This window comes from Empidonax traillii, unplaced genomic scaffold (genome assembly GCF_003031625.1).
Source record: "Empidonax traillii isolate 1590-97213 ecotype Southwest subspecies unplaced genomic scaffold, ASM303162v1 scaffold574:size890810, whole genome shotgun sequence".
Taxonomy (NCBI): domain Eukaryota; kingdom Metazoa; phylum Chordata; class Aves; order Passeriformes; family Tyrannidae; genus Empidonax; species Empidonax traillii.
Window position 1 is genome coordinate 538,762 of NW_020955767.1, and position 26,987 is coordinate 565,748.

Here is a 26,987-nt window from a genome sequence, read left to right on the forward strand (position 1 = left end):
AATAAGTAACAGTGCAAAAGTAGTGGGGCACTCACCCTGCCTGCGAACTCAGTCTCCTCAAATACATGGTAGAGCAAACTTGCTTTCTTTGCAGCTCAGCAGAGTCAAATGGTCTTAACAGTGCGGGTCAAGGTTTATGCAAAGATGCCATGAATTAACTAATGCATGTAATAGGGTAAATCATAGCACTTTGGTAATGTGTGTGATCAATGTTGCATGGTTTAGTGAGCCCACTGAAGTGGCTTCGGGGATTGGGAGGTTTTGGTTGCATCTCTTCAGTGTGGTTTGATGTTTGTTCAATATGAAATGATTCATCTGATGAATAACGGGTGAATCAAAGGTCTCTTTTGCAACTCATGCTGCTTCACTGTTTTTTTTTTTTTGCAGGGGGGAAATCTTAATTTCTGCCCTGGTTTAACTGATCTTTGTAAAGAAACATGCTAATGATGATTTTGGCCATGGAGTGCTATGGATTTACCAGCAAGAGAGTCTGTTATCACTACTTCAGATGCTTCTCTCTCAAATTATAGCCTCTAATTTGATTTGTTTGGAGTGTGTTTGTATTTCTACAATCTGTGCTTTTGTTATCCTGTGTTAGTTGCTGTGCTCTCAGGCTGTAAGAGCTTTCCTTCATGCTGGCAGGAGGAAGAACAGGATATAAAAACTACTGTCATTACTGTTGCTGAAAATAGGCCAAATTTCCAACACACCAAGTGTCTTTCTCTTCTAGTCTTATTTAGAGACACAGTAATATTCCAAAGGTTGCCCTAAAGCTCTGCTAGTAAAATACATTTCTAGTGAGTTAACAATACAATTTCATAATAAATATGAATTATTAAATTGGAATTCAGCTGCATATTTAGCATTTCAGGTGGCACAACCTGATGATGATAGAAATGGCTTGGGCTGTCCTGTGCTGGGCGAGTGATGTACATGTAGGGGCAAGAAACTGAAGTTGCTGCAGCAACTGTTGCACACATTTTTGCAGAAGGCACTGGCTCAGTTTCTTCTGGGTGCTCAGCTGGCCCTGCAGCCCTGATGCTCCTTCACCACACCCCGATCCTCAGCAGCTCAGCTGTCAGGGGACAGCACTGAGACAGAGTAGCTCCTTACTGGCTCAGTGAATGTAGAGGGTTCTCCCACCAACAAAATTCAGTCCATTTTTATTTTTGGAGACTGCTATGATAGAGTTCTGCTCTGTACAGAGCTAAATTAGAGAATGAAACTGTGGCTGAGGAGTGTGTGTATCTCTTCTGCTTCCTACAAGGAAGACTTGAAGTGTGGTGGCTTTGTCTTCCCACGTTCCTCCTAAGGGCAGGAGTCTTGCTCGCACCAGGCATTACCTTCCCCTGCCTCCCACTGGCTTGGCAGGCAAGTGTTAATGCTGGTCCCAGCCTTTCTCCACTCTTTGGACCTCATGGAGAAAGGCCAAGTAGAGTATGGGAGGCCTCTGTGACTTGGGCAGGAATCTGGGCTGGCTTTTGAGCTGTCCTCGGTCTGGGTCTGCCTCTGCACCACCCTTTCTATACCACATGGTATAGAAAGGTTTCTTTTGAAGATGAAAGTGAGCAAGTTGTGCAAGCTGCTGTTCAGTGAGTTAAATACAAGGACAAGGAATCAAAATGGATGTGGGTAGAAATGGATCCAAATTTCTACTGGGGGTCTAGAGACAGTTGTGGTCTTAGCCATCTGTGAGCATGTCCAGGGCTTGCTGGTTGCTAATAGAGTGCAGGTGAGTGGTTAAGAAGTGCAGGAGAGAGCGTCTTGGTCTAAGCCACAAAGCCATGTCAGCCCTGCCCCTCTTGTAGGGCACTAACACACCCAGCAAGGGCCACTTGCATTGCACCACCAGAGCAATGGCTGGGAAGGGCCTCTGCTGCAGTTCTGTGGGCACTGAAGGCTCTTTCCTTTGCCCTACTCCTGCCTGACTTGTTTCAGCATTCTCTAACCTGGGGAGCATTTCCCCATGGGTCCTGGCTCCAGCCACAGTGCTGCTGATGCACTTTAATCCCTTAATTTTTTGTTCTAGTTCAATCTCATTTAAACTTGCATTTATTGAGAATGGGGGTGTTTGGGAAGGTGTATGCCCCTGTTCTTTCCCATATGTTGGTGGCATGAGTGACTTCAGGTTGTTGCTGGCTATCTGGGTGCATGGTATACATCCCTTTTGTAATACCCTGTGCAGCTTCCACCAGAGGACTGGATAGGTCTGGATCCCCAGAGCCAGTCAGGCTCCTGCTGTGTAGGGTGACAGTGCTGCTGAGCCAGGGGCAGCTACTACCATAAGCAGCCCTGATTCTCTTCCCTGCACTCTCTTTGTCTTGGTACTTGTCTGGGACTGTGGTTAGCCAATTCAGGGAGCAAAAAAAGTCTCAAATTATTTCCTTTTTTGGAAGAGAAGCTCTTCTGTCGGTTGGTGGAAGCCAGGGGCTGTGGTCAGGGATAGTATCCTGTGCTGGGGTGAACTGTCATCTCTTCCAGCTACTCCTGACCACAGGTCACATCCTCCCGCAGATCCGATGCCCAGAACCCTCCCTTCTCCCAGAACAGCAGGGATTAACTAGAGCTCATTTCCTAGTAGGTTTTTCCTCATCTATATTTTCAGGGGGCACCACACCTGGTCCTCCTGGCAGCTGTGTGGGATGGTGGTAAATGCTGGAGGGAAGGGGCAGCGCTGGGCGGTGAGAGCGGTGGCCAAGCTGCCTCCTACATCTGCCCAGCTGCAGCTCAAAGCCTGTCTGACCTCGGCGGGGCAGCGGTGGCGTCTCTGACTCGCCAGTCTCCGTGACACACACGATGTTCAAAGTGCCTTTGCATATAGGAAGTAGTTTAATCAGAGTTTTGTTCACTGCTTCAGCAAATCTGACCAGAGTCTGCATTGTTAAGTGTAAATGTCACACACGCAAATATAATAACATCTGGTTTAAAGTGAAAAGAGTGAGGAAATGGGTGTTGTGGTTAAAATAAAGTCTGCATCCTGAAATCACTCCTCCGCAGCTAGGTTTTGTTTGGATAGATTCAATGTAACCTGTAATATCGAGACTCAGATTGTACGTGGGAAATTAGGGCAAAGGCGGAGTTTTTGCCATAATCCTGAACTTTCTGCCCAGGTCATAAACATTTTGTAGACATTTTCCCTGTCTCCAAATATCCTTCTAGCAAGTTCTCCATAATTCACTGCCCTTTACTATGATGAGCAGCCCAATGGGGATATCCATATTGACTTCAGATTCTGATTTACACCATTAGGATAAATTGAATCACAGCCCTTCTTAAATGGGGCCCATTTATTAAGAAAAGACCTTTTAACTTCAGGCAGCTGTAGAGAGCTGCTGTCCCAGTGCTCATGGCCAGCTGTCTCTCGAGGAATTTGGTGCCACCCATGTGTAGCTGGGTCATCCTCCAGCTTTTCCTGTGACTGTAGTGCTGTGTGAAGGAACATACAAATGTACTTTCTATAGATCACTGTGAGTCTCACAAAACTTCATCCTGTTTTTGGCAGCTTTCAAAACTGTGTGCTTGCTCCAGATTTTTGGCTCTCTCTGGTGTCATGGGAAGTGGGGAGAGTTTTTGATAGTGTATGCTGTACAGCAGTGGATATGCTGTCACAGTGTGCGAGGGATTAATGTCATTTTCATATGGCCTAGAAATCTTAACTTTTAAAACTAAAATGAGAATCAAGTAAGCTTCCTTTTTATGCCTTTAGGACAAGAAAGTTTTGGGTGCTTGTGTCTTTCTTATTAGAAACCTTTTGATATCCCTTAAAAAGATGCTGGACACGTACACCGATTACATATTTATCATTTAGATAGAAGCCTTGCACAACCCTGCAGGCCTTTTAAACTCAGCATTGGCTTGAAAACACAGTATATGAAGCCCTATCAATGCAGCCTATCAGGATAAGGAAATATTATGCATGAAGCAAAATATTTCTCTTTCATTATGAAAATAAGTGTTCTCTGCAGTGTCACGCTTCAAGCATGTTGTTCAAAAGATGTGATCAAGACATCAAAGAAAGGAAAATGATTAAGATAGCAGGAACTAAACCAGCTGCCTTTCCTTTGGTAATTAACAGACCATCTCAGGCATTGCCCTGCTGAAATTGCAAACTTTTTTCCCCCTGAGAACTGTGTTCTGAAGTGGGAGTCATTTTACCGCTTTTAAAATGAGCTGTTTAATTTTACAGTCAGAATAAGACTTAGCAAGAAGCAGGAGTCAGCTCAGTACTGTGCCATAACCTGGCTCTTTAGTTATCAGAAAAATTTAAAGGGTCAATACTATTTTCTTCTCTTTTAGATGGAGGTCTCTGCCTTGGCACATCTCTAAGGGGACCTGAAGCAACTCTTTGCACTCACATGTGTTACTTCATGAATGCTGAACATTAAAAATCATCATAGGAAACATGAGAAAAACCAATCTGCTTTTGCTTTTGTTTCTTTGTTTGTTTGTTTTCCCCTGACTGTTTTTCTTAGGAAAGAAAGTGAACTGGCTGTAGTCCTGGGCTTGTGTAGCTGTGACAGCACGGGGTATTTACTTCATTTCTTTTCTGGGTGTTTTGGTTTGCACTCCATTAGCTGCCCTGCCCCTTTGAGGCCAGCTTGCATCTGCCTGTCTGTCTCTGAGTGTCAAGGCTGCCTGTCCCCATGCCATGTCAAGGTATTATAGTCCTCCTCTCTCTGGGTTTCACAAGATGGTCCACAGAAGCAAAGTTCTACGCTCAAAGTCTGCAGTTGGACAGGCAACCCAGAATACATTGGCTTTTCCTTCTCTGGAGTTTGTTCAGCTATGGGCACACAAAACTAGCTCAAAACCAATCTCTTTGGTTTCTAATGCCCCCCTTTAAGATAGGAGCAATGCCAATCCTCTCCAGGCAGCAAGGAGAACAACCTGAGGATGAGATTGGATGGAAGGGCTCATCTCCTTTGAAATTTCAGCCCCTTGAAGTGAGGGGTATTTGAACTGCGGCTTCCACAAGAGCAGTTTCTCAGGGGAAAAAGCTATGGTGAAACACCTCTCACAGTGCTCAAGTGTCAGGAGGCTCAGGAGGCCTGGCTTCTGTCCTCATCCCTGCTGCACACCGTTGGTAAATCACTCATCATCTGATTTTTTTTCTTTTTTTTTTTTTGTTTTTCCTTTCCCTTTCCCTCTCCCATCGTTTAAATTAGAGTTACAGAACTACCTTAAGAAAGGCCATGGTGGCCACTGGTGTTTTTCAGCTTGATGCAAGCTCTTGTCTTCTCCTTGCATTTTCCCTACTTCATTTTTGGGGGATGTGGTGATGCTTTTCTATCTCTGCCAAATGCTTTCACGTTAGCAAATGGAAGATACCTTCATATGGTCGTGCTAGTGATGTGTGCAGTCTCAAGGAGAAACAGTACTTGCAAATTTAGATTTGATCCCTGCCCAGCTGTCCTTGACTGGAGATGTAACAGCAGTGACGCCAGGTTTCCAGTGCCAAGTGTTACAGCAGCCTTGGGATTTACTAGATATGAAATATATTCAAAGTATATTCTGGGGTAAGGCTACACCTCCTTTTTTGCAGTGTAGTCAGACCTGTGTTCTTACTGCTCATATCGGCTGAAGTTTCAGATAAGGGAGAAGGTAAAAAAGAAGGTTTTGCTTTTGGGTTTTTTTTGTTTGGTTTTGTTTGTTTTTTTAAATTGCTCCATCAGACAAGTTGCAGATGTAAACAAGGAAACTATTGCACATGCTATTTGTGACATGTTGTTGATTTATTCCTGGAAAAAAGTTCCTCTTTGCATTTTCTTCCCCAAAATTGCTTACTGCTTTTGTGCCAAGGTGTGACATAACCCCATCCTCTCTCACAGAGACACTTTGCATCTGAAATGTCATAATATTATATGATGTGCTTCGAGTCTGGCCCCAGCCAAGCCTCACAGGTCAGAGACAGTGTCAGGAAGGAGAGAAGACAACACCGTTAGCTCTTTAAAAGTCTGATGAAAGGGGCAGATAGATCAAAAGAGGAATTCGAGTGGGAGCTGAGACTGCTGGGGGGAGCTAGAAATTCTGCTTCTTCAATCAGAATTACAGCTTGCCCTGGGCACAGTCTAGAAGTGATGCTTGGTGCCATCTTGCTGTGTTTTTGGGGCTGAGTCTCAGTGCCAAATCCCCCCAGCTTTGATGGAGAGAGGTGCGTGGGAGTAGAGCATGCTCAGCACTTTGCAGGATGAAAGCTTTTTGTCAGCTTCTGTGAAATAAGGTCAGAACGTGGGGACAGAAGTGATGGGTGCTGAACAGCTTGAACAAGGGAGAGCAGGCGTCTTTCTTTCTGTTCACAGTTGTTCCCTTCCTCGCTAATTTTCTCCAGCTGTAATTTTGTCATTATGTGCAAATTGGTCACAGTGACGTGTGCTTATCAAAAACCTTTATTGTGCATTCTGTAGTCCCCAAATTGTCCTTAGCTCCTGTTGTGAGAGTCTGTCTGCAGCTGAAGTGACCATGGCTAAAAATGTATGTTTTTAACTTTCGTTTCAGTGAAATGACACAAACTTGAATTGTCATTGCAGTTAATGCTCAATAAAAAAGGATGTTTTTCCTGCTGAGAGGTGGAAAAAAGCTTTTATTTGAATTTAGTCCTCTGGAATAAAATGCTGCATCTTGTGCAGAAACTAAAAGCACTGTTGAAAAATGCTGAATGCCACACATAAGTAATTTGATGTAGTTTTAAAAAAATCTGAAAGGAAATCACTACCAGTTTTGATCAACCTTGTCCTAGAAAAGAAGAAATTATCTCTATATGTAACATAAAAGGGAGCTTAAGCAATGGCCAAAATAACCAAGCCATCCAGCTTTAAGCTTCCACCCGAGCTTTAAGCTTCTCTGATTTATTCCATTAAAATTCACTCTTGGAGGTGATTTGATAGGGCAACCTTCTGTCTCTTGGATAAAAGAGAAATTTAGCTGAAAGTAAGGTCTCTGTAGGATGCCCTGGCTCTGTGGCCATGCAGGAGGGACTGCAATGGGGGAAAGGGGCACCATGTCCTGCTGGATCTGCTCAGCTCCTGCCAGGCAGCTGGGGACATGCCACCACCCCAGTGGTGGCTCACGTGTCTGTCATTGCTGCCTCCTGCCTTATCAGGAGGGAGGTGAGGGAGGCACAGAGTACTGATACCCACAGGGTGAGAAGGTGTCTCTGATGGTTTTGAATTCCAGGCATTTCAGCTCGGAGCCGCTGCAAACCCTTTGTTCTCTGAGCTGCAGCAGTGGCAGCAAGTAGCATCCCAGATGGATAACTGCCTTGCAACTCCGCAGTGACTGTCCTGGCTTTTGGGAAACCAGCTTCAGTATAAGCAGGGCTCCCAGGTGGCTCACTCAGTCTCAGTTGCTGGCAGACTTGGAGACAGTTTCCATGGCTTGGGAACTTCTGCTCTGCGATGAATACCCTTTCTCAACTTACAGTTTCTGATGTAGCATGAAAGGATCCTTGGTTTCTCTTAATCTCTTATGCAGCTTCTTCTGTTAAATCCCCAAGTTCAAGTTGGCCAATTGCTTATTCTGAATAAATTAAAAATATCTATCTTTAGTCCTCTTGGTAAGAATTTGAGCTTTACTCAGAAGATACCTCTGTTCTTCTCCTGGTGCTTGCAGGCTGCAGTCTGTGATCTTGTCACACCCTGGGTAGTGCCAAAAGCAGGGATATTTGGAAATATTCCTCTGCAGTGGAGGGCAGTCCTGGCAGGGGCAGTGTCTGCATTAGATGACCAAAATAGTGATGAGGGAAGGGTTGGACAGTGGGCTCTGCTGGGTGATGTATGTGACTCGAGACAGCTGCAGACTCTGTTGGTACTTGTTGGTGGAGACGGTTTTGAGATTTTGCACAAAGCCCTTCCCACCTGAACAGGCTGAAGGAGAGGAATTTGGCACACTGGTTTCAGGCATGACTGCTGTCTGTGTAAAAAAACAGACGTGTTTTAAGTGCCTGTGATGAGAGGATCTTGTTCAGACCTGGTATCATGCTATTCACTTCAGCTGGTTACTAATCCTGGCACTGAGTTTGACCCTTAAGCTTTTTGTTTTTATCATGTGCTTTGATACAGTAATAAAAATACTGACTGGCTGGCAGAACTCCAGGGCTTGGCTTTATATTGTAGCAACTGCGAAACGAATGTGCTTAAAAGTGGTTTTATGCTGCGGGATATTGTCTTCTCCCCCTGCACCCCCAAGATTATTTTAAAGCTCGCTGTTCCCTGGTCTGTGGACAACGCTACCCTTTGCACATTGTACAGAGCAGGTTCATCCCAGGATTGCCTTTGTCCCAGGCCTCAAACCCAGGTAGACAGAAACACAGGACTTCAGTGGCAATACTGCCTCAGGCTCCACTGGAGAGGAGATGGAGTTGGAGGTGGGTTGGGACCTGGTAGGCCCCTCTTCCCCCCCATGATGCTGAAGCCTGAGCTGCTCTCCCCATCAGACGTGACTGGTGTTCGAACTTTCTGAAGCATTTGATACTGGGATATCCCATCCCTGCTGGGCAGGGAGGCCGTGTGTGTCTGTGTGTGTCTGTGTGTGTCTGTGTGTGTCTGTGTGTGTCTGTGTGTGTCTGTGTGTGTCTGTGTGTGTCTGTGTGCCTGCACACGCAGCGAGACGAGTGCCTGTGTGTGACTGAGCTGCAGTGCCCTCATGCCAGGCGAGCCATTGGCCCTTTTAATATATCCTGTAGGGTTGGAGTGCCCCACAAAGAGACTCCAGTGAGTTCATTCTGCTGCTTGCCGGGGCAGCTTTGGTTACATGGAGTGCACTGCACTGCTGCTGCATTTCAGCAGTGTGCCCTCTTAATATCAGTCCATATCAGCTTTATTTCAGTGTTATCTGAAAAGTTGTTAATTTAGGTATAAATGTGCCCTTGATACTTCTTTCACAAGCTGTTCACTCTTCATTTCTGTGAATAACTATCTGACAGCTCCTGAATTTTAAATCTCTGCTCTGCAGTGCCCCTAGAATTGATTTTATCCAGGTTTAACCAGACCTCCCCTTACAATGCTTTTTCTCTGTGGGCTGGAGAGTAGGTCAGTCTCCCAGATTATACTCTCAGTTGCTGCAAGAGAAAAGGAGCATACTTTATATTTGCTTTGTGTAGGGAAATTACAGCTACTGCTCTGCCTCATTCCTGCCAAAGGGCAACTTCCTTGCAGAGGGACATTGCACCCTTTAGGAGCGAACTCACCTGTGCTGAAGTGGATAGGCAGGATTTACTACTCCTTGAATGCAAGTACTCAAAGAGAGCTTCTTTTCTAGGCCAAGGTAGGATGTAGAAGTTATTAACCTTAGGAATACATCATGCCCTACAATAGGTAGCTCCCCAGCATGCTCCTAGTGGATCTGCTTATTCTGCTGCCCAGCATGAGGAGCTGAGCTGGAGAGCTCAGTCCTGGTCCTTCATATGACATAAACAGCTGCAGGGACTGAACCCACTTGGATTCTGCCTGTGGTGTCTATTTTGTTCCAAGTGCTGCTAATAATTAGGCAAATAAAATGATTAGTAAGAAAAGGAATTTGGTTTATTAGAAGCATGTTCCAGGAGGGTTTTATAGCTCTGAAACAGTATCTTGCCAATCAAATAACTATTGCAGAATGAAGAGGAATGCAGTAGCCAGCTTGGCAGTCAGTAGGTGAGCACTGCCTACAGTACGAGGCTCGAAATAAACTTGGTATGATAATGCAGTGTTTTGTAACCCTATTGCTTTATTTTCCTGGAAAAAAGTCTTGCCTCCAAGACATTTTTTCTTCTGTCTTGTGCCTGGCACTGTCAAGTTTACATGTCAAGTGTCCCAGCTGTGTGTGCCAGTGCTGGTATTCTCAAGCCTGTGAATTCCCTCTGCGTTTCACCTCCTTGTTTCATGTGTCTTTAAGACCCAAGCACAAGATTTTCTCAGAGGGTTTTTCTTACCTTGTTGGAAAAGCCTCTCCAAACCCCCTCTCTTCCAGAGGCCGTCCCCTCGTCTTTGAGCCCGTGACATGGTTATGTTGGTTCTTGGAGCTGCCAAACAGAACTCTGTTTCTGTTATTTAACTTCAATTCAGTTTTCCTCTGGAAAACCTATGGTTCTTTTTAAGGCCATGTTCTTATGTTTGGGTAACAATGTTTCACAGTTACAGTTCAGATTGGGCCTCTCGTGATCTGCGTCCTCACATCCATCCCACTGGCATCAGTGGCCAGACTGTTTCTATAGGTAGGCATGTCCAGTCTCAGGCACGTGTTTTTTGAGGGTTTTTCTGTGTGGGATAGGAGAGATGCTTTTACCTTCTTAAAGGAAGTTGTAGGTTCGTTGCAATCTACCAGTCAGATGCTGATTTTTAGGCGGCAGTGACAGAAATGATATTTCCTTCTCATCCCCAGCTACATGCTGATTATTGAAGCTGTGCTTGTTTCTCCATGGGAGAAGGGAGAAGAGAAGGGAATGGGAGTCCAGCTAGTTGGAAACACCTTAGAAGCCATGCATGAACTGACTGTATCCCTTCCACTCCCTGGTTAGGGAGCAGAGACCTTCGGAAAATGTTGCTGCTGTTTTTTCTGGGATGAGGGAAAACCCAAGCCTTGCATGCCAGATTTCCTTTCAAGGCAAAAAGAAAGAATAAAGTGACATGGCTGGGATATTATTTGGATCGTTTTTAATGTCACACCTCGATGGAGTCTGAGGTTATTAATGGGGGGATTGACTCTCAATATTGTGGCCAGATGCAGGGGTTGGCTGAGCTCCCTCGCTTTGGAGCTCATTTTTAAATCATGCTCTGATAATTTACCCTGCCAAGGAGATTTGTAGTTCAGTGGTGTTTTGGAGTTAGTTTTTGAGCTAAGGAGGGTTCCTGTGCCAGCAAGAAGATGGTTGGGTCTCCAGTCAGGTGTTTCAAGTGGGCTGGTGGACCTGTTTGAGTGGCCAGATCTGCAAATGGGAATTGGTACCCCTCTCCCGTAGATGGGATTTCTCTGAGCTCCTGGAAAAAACTTCATCCTCTTTCACCTGTCCTGCTCCTTAAATCCATGAGACTGAAATGGGGCTAATCAGCTACAAGTGTGACAATTTTTTTTTTGTTTTCTATGGTTTTGCCTGCGTTAATTTCTCACTGTGATAGTGATTTGCTGACTTGGAGGGCCGGTGACGTGCTCCCTGGCTGTGGTTCTTTGTGGTTGCAGGCTAACTTACAGTGCAGTTGACACACCAAAGCCACGTGGCATCTTCTCCAAGAAGCCCTGGCTGCTGAGGGACTGCAGTCATGATCTGGCTTTCTTGCATCATGAAGGGGCTGCTTCAGATCTCTCCCTGGGCTGCACTACTGGCAGTACGGCATCCACAGCTAGTGTGGTTTAACAAGGGTTGGAAATGTATGTAGGCTGCTGCAGCTGTGGCAATAAGTGAGCCAAAATGGAGAGAATTCAGTCATCTCCAGCTGAAAGCTGAAGGTTTTAACTGATGTGTGAAATGAGGGCATTGGAGCAATTCATGTGTGCTGGAAGTTGTGGAGGTGTCAGGCTGGAGGGTTCCTGCTCATCTTTGCAAGGCTGGAAGAGCATCCTCATACTCAGTCAGAGCTGTAGACGAACTGCATGGGACTCTTTTTGGGAAAGCTCAAAATTATGGTGGAAGGATGATAGTCACCAAGAGTTGGGGTTTTCAACAGAGCCCTCAAATCAATAGTTGTAGAAGTCCAGGAGCTGTAATTTGTCACTTCTTTGGACAAAATGACAGACAGGAAGACTTTGACAGTCACAGGCTGCAAGTCAGCAACAAGCATTAAGTGGAGACTTAAATCCCAATGAAATCTCTGGAATTAATGCCCTTTCTTGAAGTGTAGCATGTCCTTCAGTGCCCTGTCAGGCTGAGTCTCCAAGGGACTACTGTTGTGAGACCGTTTAGTCTCTGCCCTACACTTTCTAGGAAGATTTCCATTCCTGAGCAGATGACATTTATCCATTGGACCAAAGCAAAACACTCACCATCTCAGTGTTGGAAAAGGAATGGTTGCTAGGGAGATATTTTTTGTTACTGTGAAGAACTGGAAAAATCAGGTCATCCTCTCGCCGTCAAGTGAGATGTTCCTCCATGTTTAAAGCCTCGGGGAACTTTTTGGCTGTCTTTGTGTTGCTGGTGGAGAAGCCTCACAGGCAGCTCAGGGAAGCAGAAATCGTGTCCTCTGTAGCACAGACAGCATAGGACCCAAGCATGTAGACCAAGTTTCCCTCTTGTCTATCCCATCCAGGGCGGTCTTGGACTTGCTGAGATGCTCCTGGAGAATGCTGATGGGAGCAGTGGTTTTGCCCTGTGGTCAGCTGTGTCTCAGGGCTAGTGGTTATCTTCCACTAAAACTACCAGTTGGTTTTCCAACTGGCCTCCTTTGCTTACCCTCAAGAGGAATTTGGGTAGTTAACAGAGAGGAGAGACTGTGGGGGCCTTGTGGTGTCTCTCTGGCACCCAAGCCTGTGGCTTTCTCGTCTGGTAGAGGTCCTGCTCTCATTTTGTCTGACTTTGTCCCTTCCCTCAAATGAGGGCAGCCACAGTGGCTGTGTCAAACAGGATTTGCTGTGTCTTGTGGAAGACTTGCTGCTTCCAGTGGGATTTGGTTGACCTGTGAGCAGATCCCTGCCCCAGATTTTCTGTCTCTCTGGTTTTTTACCTTGGAGACTATCCTACTGGCCTCTAGAGTGATGAATCAGCCCATTACTGTGCCTAGGGGATGTCTAAGATGTCCATTCCTTCTGCCTGAGGCAGACTAGGGCAAATCCTGGAGGTAGTGGCCCAGTGGAGTTGCTGAGGGCAACTTCTCACATTTAACAGTCTACATCTGGCGGTGTGTGGGCAAGGATTTAATTTTACCTGTGGACATGCAGGTGGAGAGCCAGCTCACATCAGCAGGCTGAAAACAGAGCTGGGTGCATGGAGAATGTGGGGCTGGAGCCCAAAGACCTTCCTCTGCACCTCACCTTGATTTGCCTGGCAGCCCATCTGCTCCTGCTGCAGTGGTGCACAGAGGTGGATGGAAAAGGAAGCAGCACCATGCTAGAGCATGGGATGCTGTCGCTCTTACCAGACCCACTGATAGCACCCATCTGTGAATCCGGGGATTTTACATCTGTCTTTGTCTTGTCCCGAGGCAACGAGTGGTTTATATTTGAAGAGTATTAATTTAATATTACTGAACCCTTAAGAAAAAGGGACAGTGGGCCAAGTCCTGCTAGTTTTGCTCGTATTTCACAGGGTTGAGGAGGGTGAGATTTAATCCCCTTTGGATGTACCTCCATTGGAGGGGCGGTTGCAGGGGAGAGAAAAGAGGCAGGGGAATTACAACACTGGGAAGTAAAAATCCAAGCTCTACCCTGAGCCGTTTTGCAACAAGGCAGCTCAGGGCACGAGTTACGATGCTGTAATTCACACCTCTAGTGTTTTGTGGCATTCAGCCACTGCTTCGTCTGCTTAATGCCCTGCACACAGAGGGGGAATGATTTCTGCTCAGCTTGCCCCTTGGCTAGCTCAGCCCTCAGGTGGAGATGGCTGCATGGAGATGTCTGCAGGGCTTGTCTCTCCCTCCCTTGCTCTTTATTTCAACTTTCCCTTTGGCAAGCATCTCTTTAATCCAAATTGACTTTGGTGCATCCTTACCTTAAAACCATCCTGGTCCCAAGAAAAAAACAAGAATGTGTTGGGTACCTTGGAAGCTGCACATTGCTCTGTTGTGTCTGCACTGCTCCTGTTCCCCGCTAAAAGCATTTTGGGCAGTAAGGGTTGGTGCCAGGGAGTCTGAAATGGGTCAAGAAGTTGAGCACGTCCATCTTTATCTCAGCCTTCTGTTTCAAATCCGCCTGTAAGGGCAAATGCTTAGGGAAAGGATTTCTAAATCAGATCATTTTTAACTAAAGGCTGGGCAGGAGATGCATTTATCCTGCAGCTCATCCCAGGGATGAAGTAACCCTTTTGCTGTCCTTGGGTGTAACAAAGGTTGTTGCTTGCTTGTCTGTCTCTCAGGAAACCTGTGGGGGAAAAATGTTGCTGTGCCTTTTGTCCAGCCCATCATATACTTGTGCCTGGGAGTGTTGGCAGAGCAGCTGCATGCTGAGAGCACAGCTCTGAAGCCAGCAGCAAGCCAAGTCTGAGAGGAGGCATCTCTTAAAAAATGCCTGTCCTCTCCCCAGACTCCATAAGCACAAGTTTCTGTCCTGTCCAAGGTCAGTAATGCACAGGCTGACTATGATCCACACTGTGCCCCTGCAGGCTGCTGATGTGCTGACAGTCAGGCCTGGGCTGCTGTCACGGTGCTGTTTCATACTGTTATCTTTGCATATCTGCTTCACAGTAAATTACAGTGGTGCCTCCATCTCCTTCCTGTTTAGCACTTCTTAAATTAGAATTTAAAATCGCTCTGGGGACCCAGGTTAAAAATTTTAAATTCTTTGAGGGAGGTTTGGAGTCAAATCCTCATAGTTTAAAAGTGTCAGGCACGTGGCAGTGTTACATTGTTGGCAGTGATGCTGTGCTGGAGCTCATGTGCTCTGCAAGGATTTGGGGCTTTTTGGTGCGAGTGAGCTGACCCAGCCAAGCTGCTTTGTTAGGCACCAAGGACTGATAGTGTTGCATCATAGAGGAGACACAGGTTCAGTGCCAATTTGGGAATCTCTGCACCATATAGATCTTCCCTTAGTGTACATCTACCTTAACATCAGCCTTGTACATATTAGATTCTGGCCAGCACAGTATCCTCCTGAAGGTATAGGAAGAGGCACCTCCAGAGATGGCTGTACCCGGATGCCATGTGCCTAGAGATGGATCTGAGATGAGTAGCTTTGACCAGTTTGAGATTCCAACTTTGGGATGCATAGAACTAGGACTTTTTCTTCCAAATTCCTGTTGTCTCTAGGTGCTGATATGTTGAGTGCAGCTGTATTAGTTCTTGAAAGCCTGCTGTTACAGACAGTGAACTTTCTGGGCTTTGGGTGGTCACTTAAGCAGTTAAACTTAATAAAGTTTCTGTCTTTGCAACATTAGTAATTCTCTTTAAGTGGCTAAGAATGGGAGAATATTCAGGCTTGGGGAATGAAAGGAAGAGAGTTTGTTTATTGTTCTAAGGCACTGTAAACCCTGAATTTGACAGAAATATAAACTCATGCAGTCCTTTTGCTGATTCATATTTTATTACTGGTTTTGATACAACATATAATATAGGCATGGCCCTAAAAGGCTTCTTTCTAATGGGACATATGCTGACTTGCAACCGCATACCCTCCTTCCAAAAATGAGTAACTCTCAGGGTATGTGTGGCTTGTGACTGGGCTATGACAGGTAAACAAGAAGGAATTAGTGTGGTCACTATCCCTGCCACCCCTGGCAGCTCTGACAGAAAGTGCATTACCAAAGAGCAATGCATGTCTCCAGAGAAGATGTGGAGTTTTTTAAGGGGGGAAGCTTGTGCAAGTGGCAAAGCCAAGTGTAGAGTGATTGAAAATCCCTGGGAATGTTCTTCATCCCCACATTGAAAGGGTCCAGACTTAAACATCAGTGAGCTCAGGTGATGGCTTATGCCAGTGTGAGGGCTGATTTGGTGATCATGTCCTTTGGTAGTATGGTTACAACTGTGGATAATCATCATATCCCCTAGTTTAGCATCCTTTCAGGGGCCTCTCTCCTTTGTACCTGATGTACAATCTGGGGAGGAGCTGCTTGGTTTGGTGGGCAGTGCAGGTCAGTAGTGCAGCTTTCTCCTCTGGCTGCAGTACAGTCTCTACAGTGCAGAGACTCATCTCCCAGTTCCTCAGCTAGAGATGAAGTTAAACAGCGTGACTGTCCTGTCCAGCAGCTGTCCCTATGCCCAGCAATTAAATAGCTTTTCCTACCATCGTACCCTTACATTTGCAGGTTTTAAAGGGGGAGTGACATTTTAAGCAGAAATACCCAAAGCAGAGTATTGCTTCAGGCTGAAAAATCATCTCTTTCGTATCTGTGTATCCCAGCAGGGCAGAGAAATGCCCTCCCATCCACAGAACTGCAGCCTGGTGTGCTAAATAAACGTGGTTTGGAAAGTGGTCAGGATAGCTGTGTGTGCCTCTGCCTGTGTGTGGCCCGGGCTGCAAACTGCAGGGTTGGAGAGGGATGGGTTTGTACTGCCTGGGATGGCCCTGCGTGTCTGGGGTGGGAGAGGGTGTTCCTGCAAGTGGGAAGGCAGGAAGCCAAGCGTGGGAAAAGGAGGGAAAAGGATGATTGTTAGAAGAGTAAGAGGAAAGGAAAGGGCAGAGACAATAGTTCAACTTAGCAAAGAGGCAGTGATTGAGGGTGTGAGGATTTGGCAGAGTATCTTCCTGAAAACCCTGAAGGTCCACAGGAAGAAGGTAATTTTGTGTTTAATTGAGTCCCATACCCTGATGGGAGGGAATCTGTTCTGCACAGGACTCTTGCATCAGTTTTCCCACTTGTGCCAGAAGGCCAGGGGTGGGGGTGAGAGTTGGAATAAGGAGGGTGCTCCATATTCTCCTCTTCTTTGGCATTTTGCAGTGCAATACAGATATTTTTTACAAGACTAGGACACAAAATAATTTTCTTCTTTCACTCTTCTCTCCGCAAGAAACATGGGTTTCCCTAAAGCCTGAAGTCAAAGGTCACTGCAGTGAAAGACATTTTTCCAGTGACTTCAGCCTTGCATCTTTCTGGGGTTATGGAAATTTTTTCCCTTTTTTCCAGGAGTTGGTTTCGTGTTTTCAGGATTGTTCTGTAGAGAAGTAAATTCAGTCTCATATATATAGTAATGTACTATAATCAAAGACCTACATGCATTGCACATTTGTTGAATGGTGTTTGTGTTTTGAGGGTAGGTCCATTTTTCAGTTGCTCTTCTATCATTTTGCAGTTAAAATGCAAATACTTATGATGTCCCTGCCTGTGGCAGGAAGGTTGCAGCTAGGTGTTCTTTAAGGTCCCTTCCAATCCAAACCATCCTATGATTCTGTGATCTGTCAGTGTGTTATGCTGGCAGTTCTGGGATGCTTTGCAGAAACTGGATAGAAATTAGGAGAGTTGTTTTTGTCACACTTAAAGTACTGTGCCCCTCAAGTCTGGCTTTGTGAATCCGAGGGTCTCTTGGTTTACATGAACTTTTTGTTTCCCTCTACTCAAAATAAGAAGGAAAAAAAAAATCCCACTATTCTATGGCAGAATCCCAGGAGAATTTCCATTATTTGGACTAAGAATGTCCCAGAGCTCTGTCATTGTTCTGGAAAGGCCTGGAGGAGTTTTGCGCCTTTTCCCAGGCCCTTGCTTTGCTTTTCCAACGCTGCATCTGGGGGTCATATGTAAGGTTACAAATCAAAGCCGGAAGATTTGCATGCTAGTATAAACTACATGCGAGTGTTGCTGCAGAGCAGGACTCTTGGCTGTTGGAAGCCAGAAGGGAGGTTGGGTTTTAGCAGCAACGCCTCTTTGCAGTTGTAAGGCAGACTGTGCAGGGAGCACCGTGTCGTTTGTGTGAGTAGGGCCGTGTACCCACAGAGTGCAAAATTCTGCTCTGGGACAGTCCATGAAAGGGGGCAGCTACACCATGGTTTGGCCACAAGCTGTGTGTGCTCCAGCACTGTACAGTAGCTCCACAGTCGGGAAAATGCATCAGTACAAGCCTGCTGGTACAATGTAGGTGGGTCCTTCTTCTCTGAGCAGAAAGGTACTCGGGGAAATTTCTCCCACAGGCATAACTAACTCCATGCAAAGGTGTGTGAGACTGAATGTTAGCTGGAAAACAGCAATTCCTGGATTGTGTTTTCTCTCTCTCTGTCTTGTCCCTCTTGATGCATTTAACACACACAGTAGCAAACAAGTTCTTGTCAGTTCTCGTTTGACCAAGCTATTCCTGTATCCCTGGCCCCAGGGCACTCACTGACAAAAATATCTTTGCCTGAAGTATGAGCAGAGCTCTACTCATCCTGTTTTGAACATCCCCCAAGTCAATTCCTCTTGTGCCAGACTCAGTTCGGCTGCTTCTCTCATGAGTGTGTCTGATTTGGCAGCATCCCTCTGATATTTTAGCAGTCCTGCTTCCATGTGAGATTTGATCCAGCACCATGAAGAGAATGAAACTCTTCCTGTTTGCTTCTATGGGTCTAATGACTCTGTAATAATGGTAAAAACCAGAAGCAGGTTGTACCCATTTGGACTGAGAATGGATTTATTATACAAACATTGCCCTCATCTGAACGGTGCCAGCACTGACAACAGCAGAGGGTTCTCTTATAGCTGGAGATAGGAAGATGTGTTTATAAACTCGTATCAGCCTCAATACTTTCCTATTAAAATTAATTTCGGTTGAAGCAGATTGAAGCCAGTTTTGAGTCAACTTTACAGATTTGGTCCTGTGTAGAGAAGAAGGGCGGGAGAATTAAGTGATCTTCATATTTGAGAATAATTTTTAAAGGCGCTGCTTTCACTTTGTGTCTGTCTTTTACCTTGCAAGTGACACAACGATGTAGGAGATGAGAAGTAGCTGGCTTAGAGGGACCTCCACTTCACTTCCCCATCCAGCACTAGCACGGTGGATTTCTACATTAAACTATACTCTCCAGGGGTGATATGTTTCTTTTCAGAACAACTTCTGTTGCAAATCAACTCCTAAAACCTCTTTAATGAAATTATTACAACTGTTGTATTCAAAATTGGTCAGTGAAACTTGAAGGATTTGAAATTCAAGAGTCTGTTTTGTCTGTTGATTGTCATTTTTTAGAATTCTGTTTCTTTTTTTTGAATGGAGTTTCTCTTCTTCCACCAGGGCATTCTCATATTTTAGGGTCCTTATGAAACACTGACCATCTGCTGAGGGAAAGGACATAAGCACTGAGTTAAAATAGTTTATAAGTCAGGTGGCATCCAGATTTAGGAGGCAGTAAGCTGAAAACTTTCTACCTCAAACTGCAGCTGGATTATTTTTGTTTGCTTGCCATAGACAGCCTCTTTCAGATCCAGGTAGGGTATTTGAGAAGGCCACGAGGGAGGCAGGTCTCACAGAGAGCCTGTATGTTCTTATTTCCATTTTACATTTGTCACTCTACGATTTTAGTGCTCTGTAGGCTTAGATGTTGTGTTTTCTAATAATCTGTCAACTCTTAAATGGGAGAGACTGGGTCTTGTTGTTATTCTGCTTCAAAAATAGTTCCATCACATGTGGAAAGTAAATGCAGGTGGATTGAAACAGATTGAAAACAGAAATATGAGTCCACACTGTGCTCTGTACAGATGCTCCCTCTCCCTCATGCACACATGTAAATGTAATGGGTGGATGTTGTCCACTTCCCTTGTCTGCTTCCCCTGCAGGGAAGCTGCTGTTCTGTTTCCTGAAGATGGGAAGTGGTAACAGGGAAGTGTCCAGTCTTTACTAGTCATGTTTCTTATTCTAGATTCATAAACTCTAGTTATTGGATGTGTTGGAGTTAAGATCATCTTGACAGGTCTTTGACATGACCCAGCATATCAGTTAAAAACAAACAAAGCCCTGCTAATGCAACACAGATACTCAATGTCTGCAAGGATTAGACACATCATATTCTACTCACACACCCCTAAGAATGAATTTAAATGAAGTAATCAAACAAGCCTGGCAGGAGGCTCAGGGCTGGTTTGTAACCAGCCTGCAGGGCTCCCTGCCCTTCCAGTTCTACAGCTCTCTGGTCAAGTTATTGTCAGAAATTATGGCTGCAAATTCCACTTTTTACCTCTTTATGCCTCTCATGTTTATTTGCATGGCCATGCAAAGAAATGCAGCAGGGAGGGTTTTTTCCCTTTTGGCTTATTGTTCTGATTGTGTGGGTCAACTTAGCATTATTTTATCAGGAAGACGCTGGGAAGGCCTGAAGTTAATGTTCAGCTTGGCAAATGCCAAAAACCTGAGGAGTGAAGTTGAGACCAAATCAGAGTTTGAACTGAGGGCTTTAAGACCTCATCAATGCATGAAAAAAAAAAAACCATGGGAGGCTAAGTGTTGTCTTACTGTGCCTGCATAAACACGATGAGCTGGATGCGTCACTCAGACACAGCCCCGCTGCGTGTCTGGTCTGTACCCCTGAAGCTGGGAACCCAGCAAAAACATCGAGCCAGGTGCCTCCAGACTCAGATGAGTTCCTCTTCCTGTGTTCTCAGGGATGTCTGCTGACTGGCTTCAGGCAGTTGGTTGCTATTCTCATTTGTTTTTAAGTACCAGGATTTGGCAGAAGAAAAATGGATTTCATCTCAGTTCCTTTTCCATCAGGAGGAAGGTCTGTACCCATGTAGGATACAGTAGTGGTGGGATTTTCTACACAAGAATGGACCCAGCTTGAGTCTTGAGAGTATGGCTGGATTCAGAGCCAGAAATGAGTTTATTTTTTGTGTACTCAGAACAGATTTGGTGTGATATGTCTGAAAAGAGAAGCAGCACTAATCTGGCATTAATTCTCTTGCATTGCAGTTTAGAGATGAAACAAGATCCACAAAAGAAAACAGTGAAGGAAGGAAAACTCTCCTATTCCCCCTCACCTTTTTTTTTTTCTTTTTTTTTTAATCCACTCTCTTGTATGTTTAATTAGAGTGTAAATTAGCTTGCAAATTATGATGGAAACTGGAATTACTGTGCCCTGGTTTAATTGCCTGTATGGTGGCTGCTCACAGATGAGAACTGGCAAGTGCTGTGGCTGTCCAGTTTGTTCCCTCCCAGCACACTGTAACTCTGCTCTGCTTCCAAAACTTAGGTATGTGCAACATTTGTCCATGAGGCCCGTGGGTCATTCTGGCTTTTTCTCAGTTACATTTTCCCTGTTGGTAATGGAAACACGAGCTGGGTAGAGGGGTGTCCATGAACTCACATCTGCTGCATGAATAAACCAGACGCCCCGCACCTGTGTGCAGTCCACGTCAGCCCATGTGCTTGGGACTGCTCTGAGGCACCCTGCCACACCAGCAGCCTCCCTGCAAGAAGCTTTCCTGTTCAGGGATCCTTGGGTGTCATGTTTCTTCTGAGTTTCATCTCTGTTTCTCAGCTCAGTCTTGGAAATCCTGGTGTGAGAACAGCTCTGGGCTGGGTTTGAAAATAGCTGTTCCTTGGCCCTGCCCCGGCTGAGCCGTGGTACCTCAGAGACCATCCTGCTGAAAGGTGACATCATCGCATGGCACCAGTGATGGACTTACCATGAGCTTGGGGCTGGGGGTCTGACTTCATCTCTGTGGGGATTTCCCAGGTCTCACAGTGCTTTTCAGGGCCTTTTGGATGCTGGGGAGCTGGGCAAGAAGCCCATGCTGCACTCACCAAATTCAGAGTCAGATGTGACCCAAGCCAAGTGAAGGCACAGGTAATGTGTGCAGGAGAAGTCTTATATTCTCTGTGCTTATTCCTGGGGGATTCCACTCTTCCTATTGCCGTGCTGTCCCTCGTATAGGGTAGGAATTGAGGATACTGGTGGCCCTCATCCTGGGGAAATCCTGGCTACTGGTTCCAGTGTCATATGGGTTGGAAGAAGGTACCTAAAATCAACCACATTGCATCAGAAAGGTGAACAGCTTTGCTGGTTTGGTCTTGTGAGTACCAAAATTGCAGTCTCTAGGCTGTTATCACTCCCACTCTGGATCTGGGCCAGCACTGATTTGTGCTCATCAGCACATCTTTGACGTTAAAGTGGTTGTGCAAACAGTAAGTCAGTGCAGTGGCTGCACTCCAGTAATTTAGGACACAGATGTATGTTGACTTTGCTGCAGTTTGGGTTGTTTTAATGTAAACTCCACCAGCTAAATGAACCAGCTGAAATTGCTGCAAGCCTTGCAGGAGCTGGGCAGGCTTTGCATGGAAGTGGACCAGGGAGGGTTCACATGCAGAGCTGTACTGGTGGAAAGCTTCCAGCTCACAGGTGGTGATAGCATCTTAAAACAGGGGAAGAGGTGCGTCTTTTCCAACACAGTCCTGATTCACTGGAGGACAAACATCCAACACTTAATAGGAGACTTTGAAGAAGCTGACGTTTTCCAGGATAAAAGAGAATATCACGATGGTATCTGCATACAAATTGCACCATAGCATTGTCTTTTGCATTCATAAAACTCTCTTAATAGCTGCTATTTACTGTAATTACTTATTAAAGGTTAACAGCACCCTCTCTTATGTGTGCAGGGATATTTCTGGTCTCTGCTCTTTAATCTTCTCTTTGCCAATAATTCATGTATTTGTGCATGTTCTTATCTTGGTCTCATCAAAAGGCTTGTTTCAGACATTTGTTTTCCACTCCTGCTCATCTGGCTGTAGAAAACAAAAACATTAGCACCTAAAAAACCAATTGAAAAATCAGTCACATGAGAGTAACCTGAATTCATTACCTCTGGGGTTTGTGCCAGATGTAACTTGGATATTTTCCACCGAAAACAAGACAGTCAATGATAAAGTCATGCCCAATGATGTTTGAGTGAATGCATTTTGTAGTGGAAAGGCACCTCTTCTCCTCACTTGGTATAGGCAGTAAAGGGAGAGCAGTAACTTCAGTTTACAGTAAATTTTCTGCTTTGTGGTGGGTAAAATAGAAGTTTCCCAGAGCTAGAATTAAACAATAATTAGCAGCTGGTAAAATCCCCCTGAAATTCTGCACCTTCTTTCCTAAGGCATAAATATTAAGAGCTGCTTATCAAGCTCAGTTCCTGATTAATATTCTACAGTCTGTACAGGCCCACTTCTTGTTTCTCTAAAGAAGGATTTATTTTAAAATATAACAGTAGACCAAAAAAAAAAAAAAAAAAAAGACTGGATTTTTGAAATTAAAGATTGAACTTTCTTAGAGGCTGGAGCACCCAGTGATTGTTGCAGTGAGTTGTTTGTAATTTTTTACTTCAATTATCATTCAGTGTAAAGGACTTCATGTTTAACGATTTTTAATGTGAAGCATTTGAATAGCATGTGTGTTTTGACTCCTTTAAGGTAATAAACATGGCAGGTCTGCATAAAGCAGATCTTTTTACCTTTGGTAATTAATTATTGTAGTAATTTGTAATTTGCAGTCACAGTTGTGACACAACAGATTCACATGGAACAGCTTGCTCCAAGGCATGTAAGATACTTTGATTTTATCTTCTTTTATCAAAACAAAACAAACAAACAAGGAAAAAACCAACAACAAAACAAACACGTGCTGAGGACCTGGGACTCTCCCATGGGCAGGACCAGCTGTGTGCTGGAGTGGTGGCTGGTGTGGCTCAATTTTGGGGAGTTGTCAGATGCCAGCGAAAGCCCTCCCTTGGCTCTGCAGGCAGTCTGCGAGAGCGATGTTGGCTCTGCTGGGTGTTCGAGCGTGGGATGGCTCTCCATATTTATCTGATATTTCCTGCTGCCTCCTTGTCCCATTGCATTTCCATGACCTTGGGCTCCCTCAGGACTGCTTTTCTCCTCCTCCCCTGGGATATTGTTGATCGCTTTCACAGCAACCCATTTTAAGATCTGAGAAAAAAAATGATGAGGTAAGCTGATGTAGTGTTTGCTGCTCATGAAAAGGTTATGGATCCGACCGAGGCAGCAGAAACGAATAATTTCCAAACTCTGATCTCTGGGGGAGAGAAATGTGATATCTAAGGCTTTCAAAACCTCTACACCTTGCATTTATAATCTGACATTTTACAGATCTTTTTCAACCAGTTATTCCCCATGATTTCAAGTGATGGCATTTGAGAAGCAATTTGATTTGCACAAACAAGCAAAAAAAGATCAATAACCATTATAGATTTTGCACCTGCGTCCCAGCAAGCAGATTTTGAGCCCATTGGTTTCTCACTTCACATAGCACCAGGTTATGATTAAAGGCTTTTTTACTTCTGCTGTGATCTTTCCATGAAATAGAAATCCGTGCATCTGCGTGCTGCCCAATCCGTCGCTTGCTGAGCTTGAGGAGACTTTAGGCTTAAAAAGATTTAATCACTGTCCTAAATGCGCAGCACAATCCTGGCTTGACCAAAGTCAGTGTCAGCTTCATCCCCACAGAGCCTGAGTTTCAGATCTGGGGCTGTATCCATACCATGCCGTGGGGTCCTGCTCCTGCACCTGTTCCCTGCACCAAACAGATCTGATCTCTTGCCCAGAATACTCCTTTGCAACCAGCTCTGCCCCCTCTTGTGCCGTGGGGATGTTGTGCCACTTACTGCACCACCACATCATGCTGGACTCTTGAAGCAGGATTAACTCCTGGCTGGATTAGATCTTGATCAAGCAGATTTGCAGGCTGTTGAAAATTTCACAAAACTCAGTTGTTGTGGGTTCTGAAGAGTAACATGAGGAAGCCTGAAGTGCCATGAAATTAAAAAAGCCTGGATGTCTGTGGCATATATGTTTTGTTTCTAGTTTCTGGAGAAAAGATGCATATTTAGAGAAAAATATAATCTTTATTTGCATGTACAATATGTTTCTCCTCCTGTCTCATCCCCTTTGTGAGGACTCAGGGCCAGAATTACAGTATCTGAAGTTGCTTTTGGATGCTATTCAGCTCCCATATGTCATGATCTGTTTTTAATCAAATGGATTTTCCATCTGAAAGTAGCTGTTGGGTAGAGAATGGGTAGAAATATTTCTGTGTGAATTAGCTCAGACTAAATCTACAAACTTTTTTTTTTTTCCTTCACAACAAAAACACATGGAAAAATATTCTTCAGAGTAGTGTAGTTGGCCTGAAAATTGGCAACAGCAGCTTCCTTCCCAGGCTCTGACTCCTCTGCCTTGACTGTGTGGGTCAGATCTTTAAAGAGGCCCTGAAATCTTCATGTTACTCAGTCTTATCTCCCCTCAGTGAGGCAGGACAGTGTCACACTTGTGCATGTGGGCATTGAGGGAAGGGAGGTTGGGTGGTTTGCTTTTCCAGAATTGTGAGACACAGCTGAGGAGTAACCTCAGCTAAGAATCATGCTCTGAACCCTGGGCAGTCTTCCCTTTGCCATCTTCTGTCCTTATGTTTGATACGATGATGAGAGAGGCCCCAGATCTCCATAACAGCCTGTGCTCAGCATGTCCAGTTCTTGAATGCCGTGAAACTGGGCTGCAGTAGGTGGGGAGCAGCCTTGGGGACTGAATGTGATCTAAACAAGCAGAGAGGAAAGTATGGCTGCAGGACCTCCATGGTTCCTGGAATATCAGATGACACCTCTCTCCCGCTAGGTAGGAAGGAATAAGAAAGGAAAAATTCCTCAGCAGTCCTTGGAAAAGCATTGTTAAGCCCACTCAACAACCCTCCAGGAATTTTCATGCAATAATTTTTATTGGTAAAAGCACAGTGGCAATTACCAAGATGGGATAGTGTCCTGGGGAAGATGGAGAAGGGGATGATGCTTATCCATCCCCCATCCCTGGTGACAGAGAGCTTCAATTCTGTGTCCATGGCAAAAGGGAGAGCTCTTGCTGCAGTACTGGGGCTGAGGGAGGAGGGATGCTTTCCTGTTTCCTCTGCCAGATCGTTATCTCACTCCATATGTGAAAACTGGAAATTGCTTTAAAGGCCCAGGAGCTGGCCTGGCTGTGATTTTCATTATATTGATGTTGTGTAGTCACCCTCAGTGACCTCAGTGGTCACTCTTGGTACCTCCATCCTGTGTTTGCTGAAGCCTTGTGTATCTGTCATCAAGGCAGCAGGAGCAGCATTGACCTGAAGGCAAGTGTGTAAGAGAGCAGAACCTGGCTGATTTTTTCTCTTTAAAAGAAATGTTTTGACAGTACTAGGGTCAAAAGGAAATATTTTTCTGTTATATATATATTTCTTCTGTTATGTATGTATTTTCTGGCTTTTGTATATATGTATGTATGTGTGTGCAAATTGTTATCACAGCTTCTTACAAAGCAGTGTTTCTGTAAGATGATTGTTTTGGGGATGGACTATAGTTGGGCAAGGGAAGTTCTGGGCTTATTCTGGGCTTCTCTTGATGTTTCCATCAACATAGGAAAACAGTGTCACTCTCACTGTCCAGCTTTACATCACCTTCAGATCAGTCTAATGGGGGCCAGAGGTGCTGAGTGGTACGATGTGACTCAGCAAGGGCTGTATGCAGAGACAGGGTTGAGCTGCTATCCAGCGTGTATGGGTATGAGTAAGCAACTGAGTTGCACGACTGTAATCCCCCAGTACCCCTGGAGCTGAGTTTGCTTTGAATTTCCTGTTGAACCAGAGCAACTTCTTGCTTGAGAAGGGATCGGCTGCATCTCCATGTACAAGGATGACCTGGAGCAGGGGGTTGTGGATCAGCAGCCCATGATGGGCTGTTGCTTCAGGGGTGGAATAGCTCTCCTAGTCATGCCTGCAACCAGCTCCGGGACCCTCCAGAGAGGGTAGAAGGCAGGGTTTGTTACCACAGATCAGAAAATGCTGTCCATCAGTTAAAGCTTGTATCCCAGGGAGAGCAAAATTGGTGAGAAATGGTAATGAAGATGTGTGGGAGAACACTGCATACTGTCCTGAGACCTCTGCTCAAGGCTGCAACAGGGAAACAGCTTTAATTTAGGCTAGTTCTGCACTCAGAGCTGTATTCCTCATTATGAGCAGGAACAACCAGTGGGATCTGGAATTAACCTATGTTGACTTTTCAGCCTTTGGATGTATCCCATGCTTCATGGCCCATGCTGATTTGTGTTTTCTTTTCCCTGAACAGGTCTATATCATCAATGTAACATGGTCTGACCTGACTTCCCAGATCATCTACCGGAGATACAGCAAGTTCTTTGACCTGCAGGTAAGTCTGTCTTGTCTAACATGAAATATTATTTCTACTCATGCTTCTAGTCGTGTTTCCAGTTGGGTTAATAGTGCCTTTAAGTAAGGCTTTGTGCTTGGTTGGTCTGTTACATGTCATGATCCTGAAACTTTTCAGGCTCTGCCCTTGTAAGGTATAAGATAAGTGGGTGGTATGCTCACAGTGAGTGGCTTGCACTGTAAAGACATTTAAAGCTGACATTTTCATGAATGGTTCCTATTGAAGAGAGGATCTAATTTTAAATACTTCAGATGCACTTAGAACAGAGAGAGAGAGAGAGCTA

General features: G+C 45.0%; 1 protein-coding gene across 2 annotated transcripts in view; it reads left to right on the plus strand.

Annotated features, from left to right (window-relative positions):
• SH3PXD2A (SH3 and PX domains 2A) overlaps positions 1-26,987 on the plus strand; it is a 251,152-nt gene that overhangs the window by 17,904 nt on the left and 206,261 nt on the right. For both annotated transcript variants that reach the window (XM_027898005.1, XM_027898006.1), the window contains exon 2: positions 26,603-26,683. In XM_027898005.1, coding sequence (XP_027753806.1) covers positions 26,603-26,683 — 81 coding nt within the window. The remainder of the gene's footprint in view (positions 1-26,602; positions 26,684-26,987) is intronic.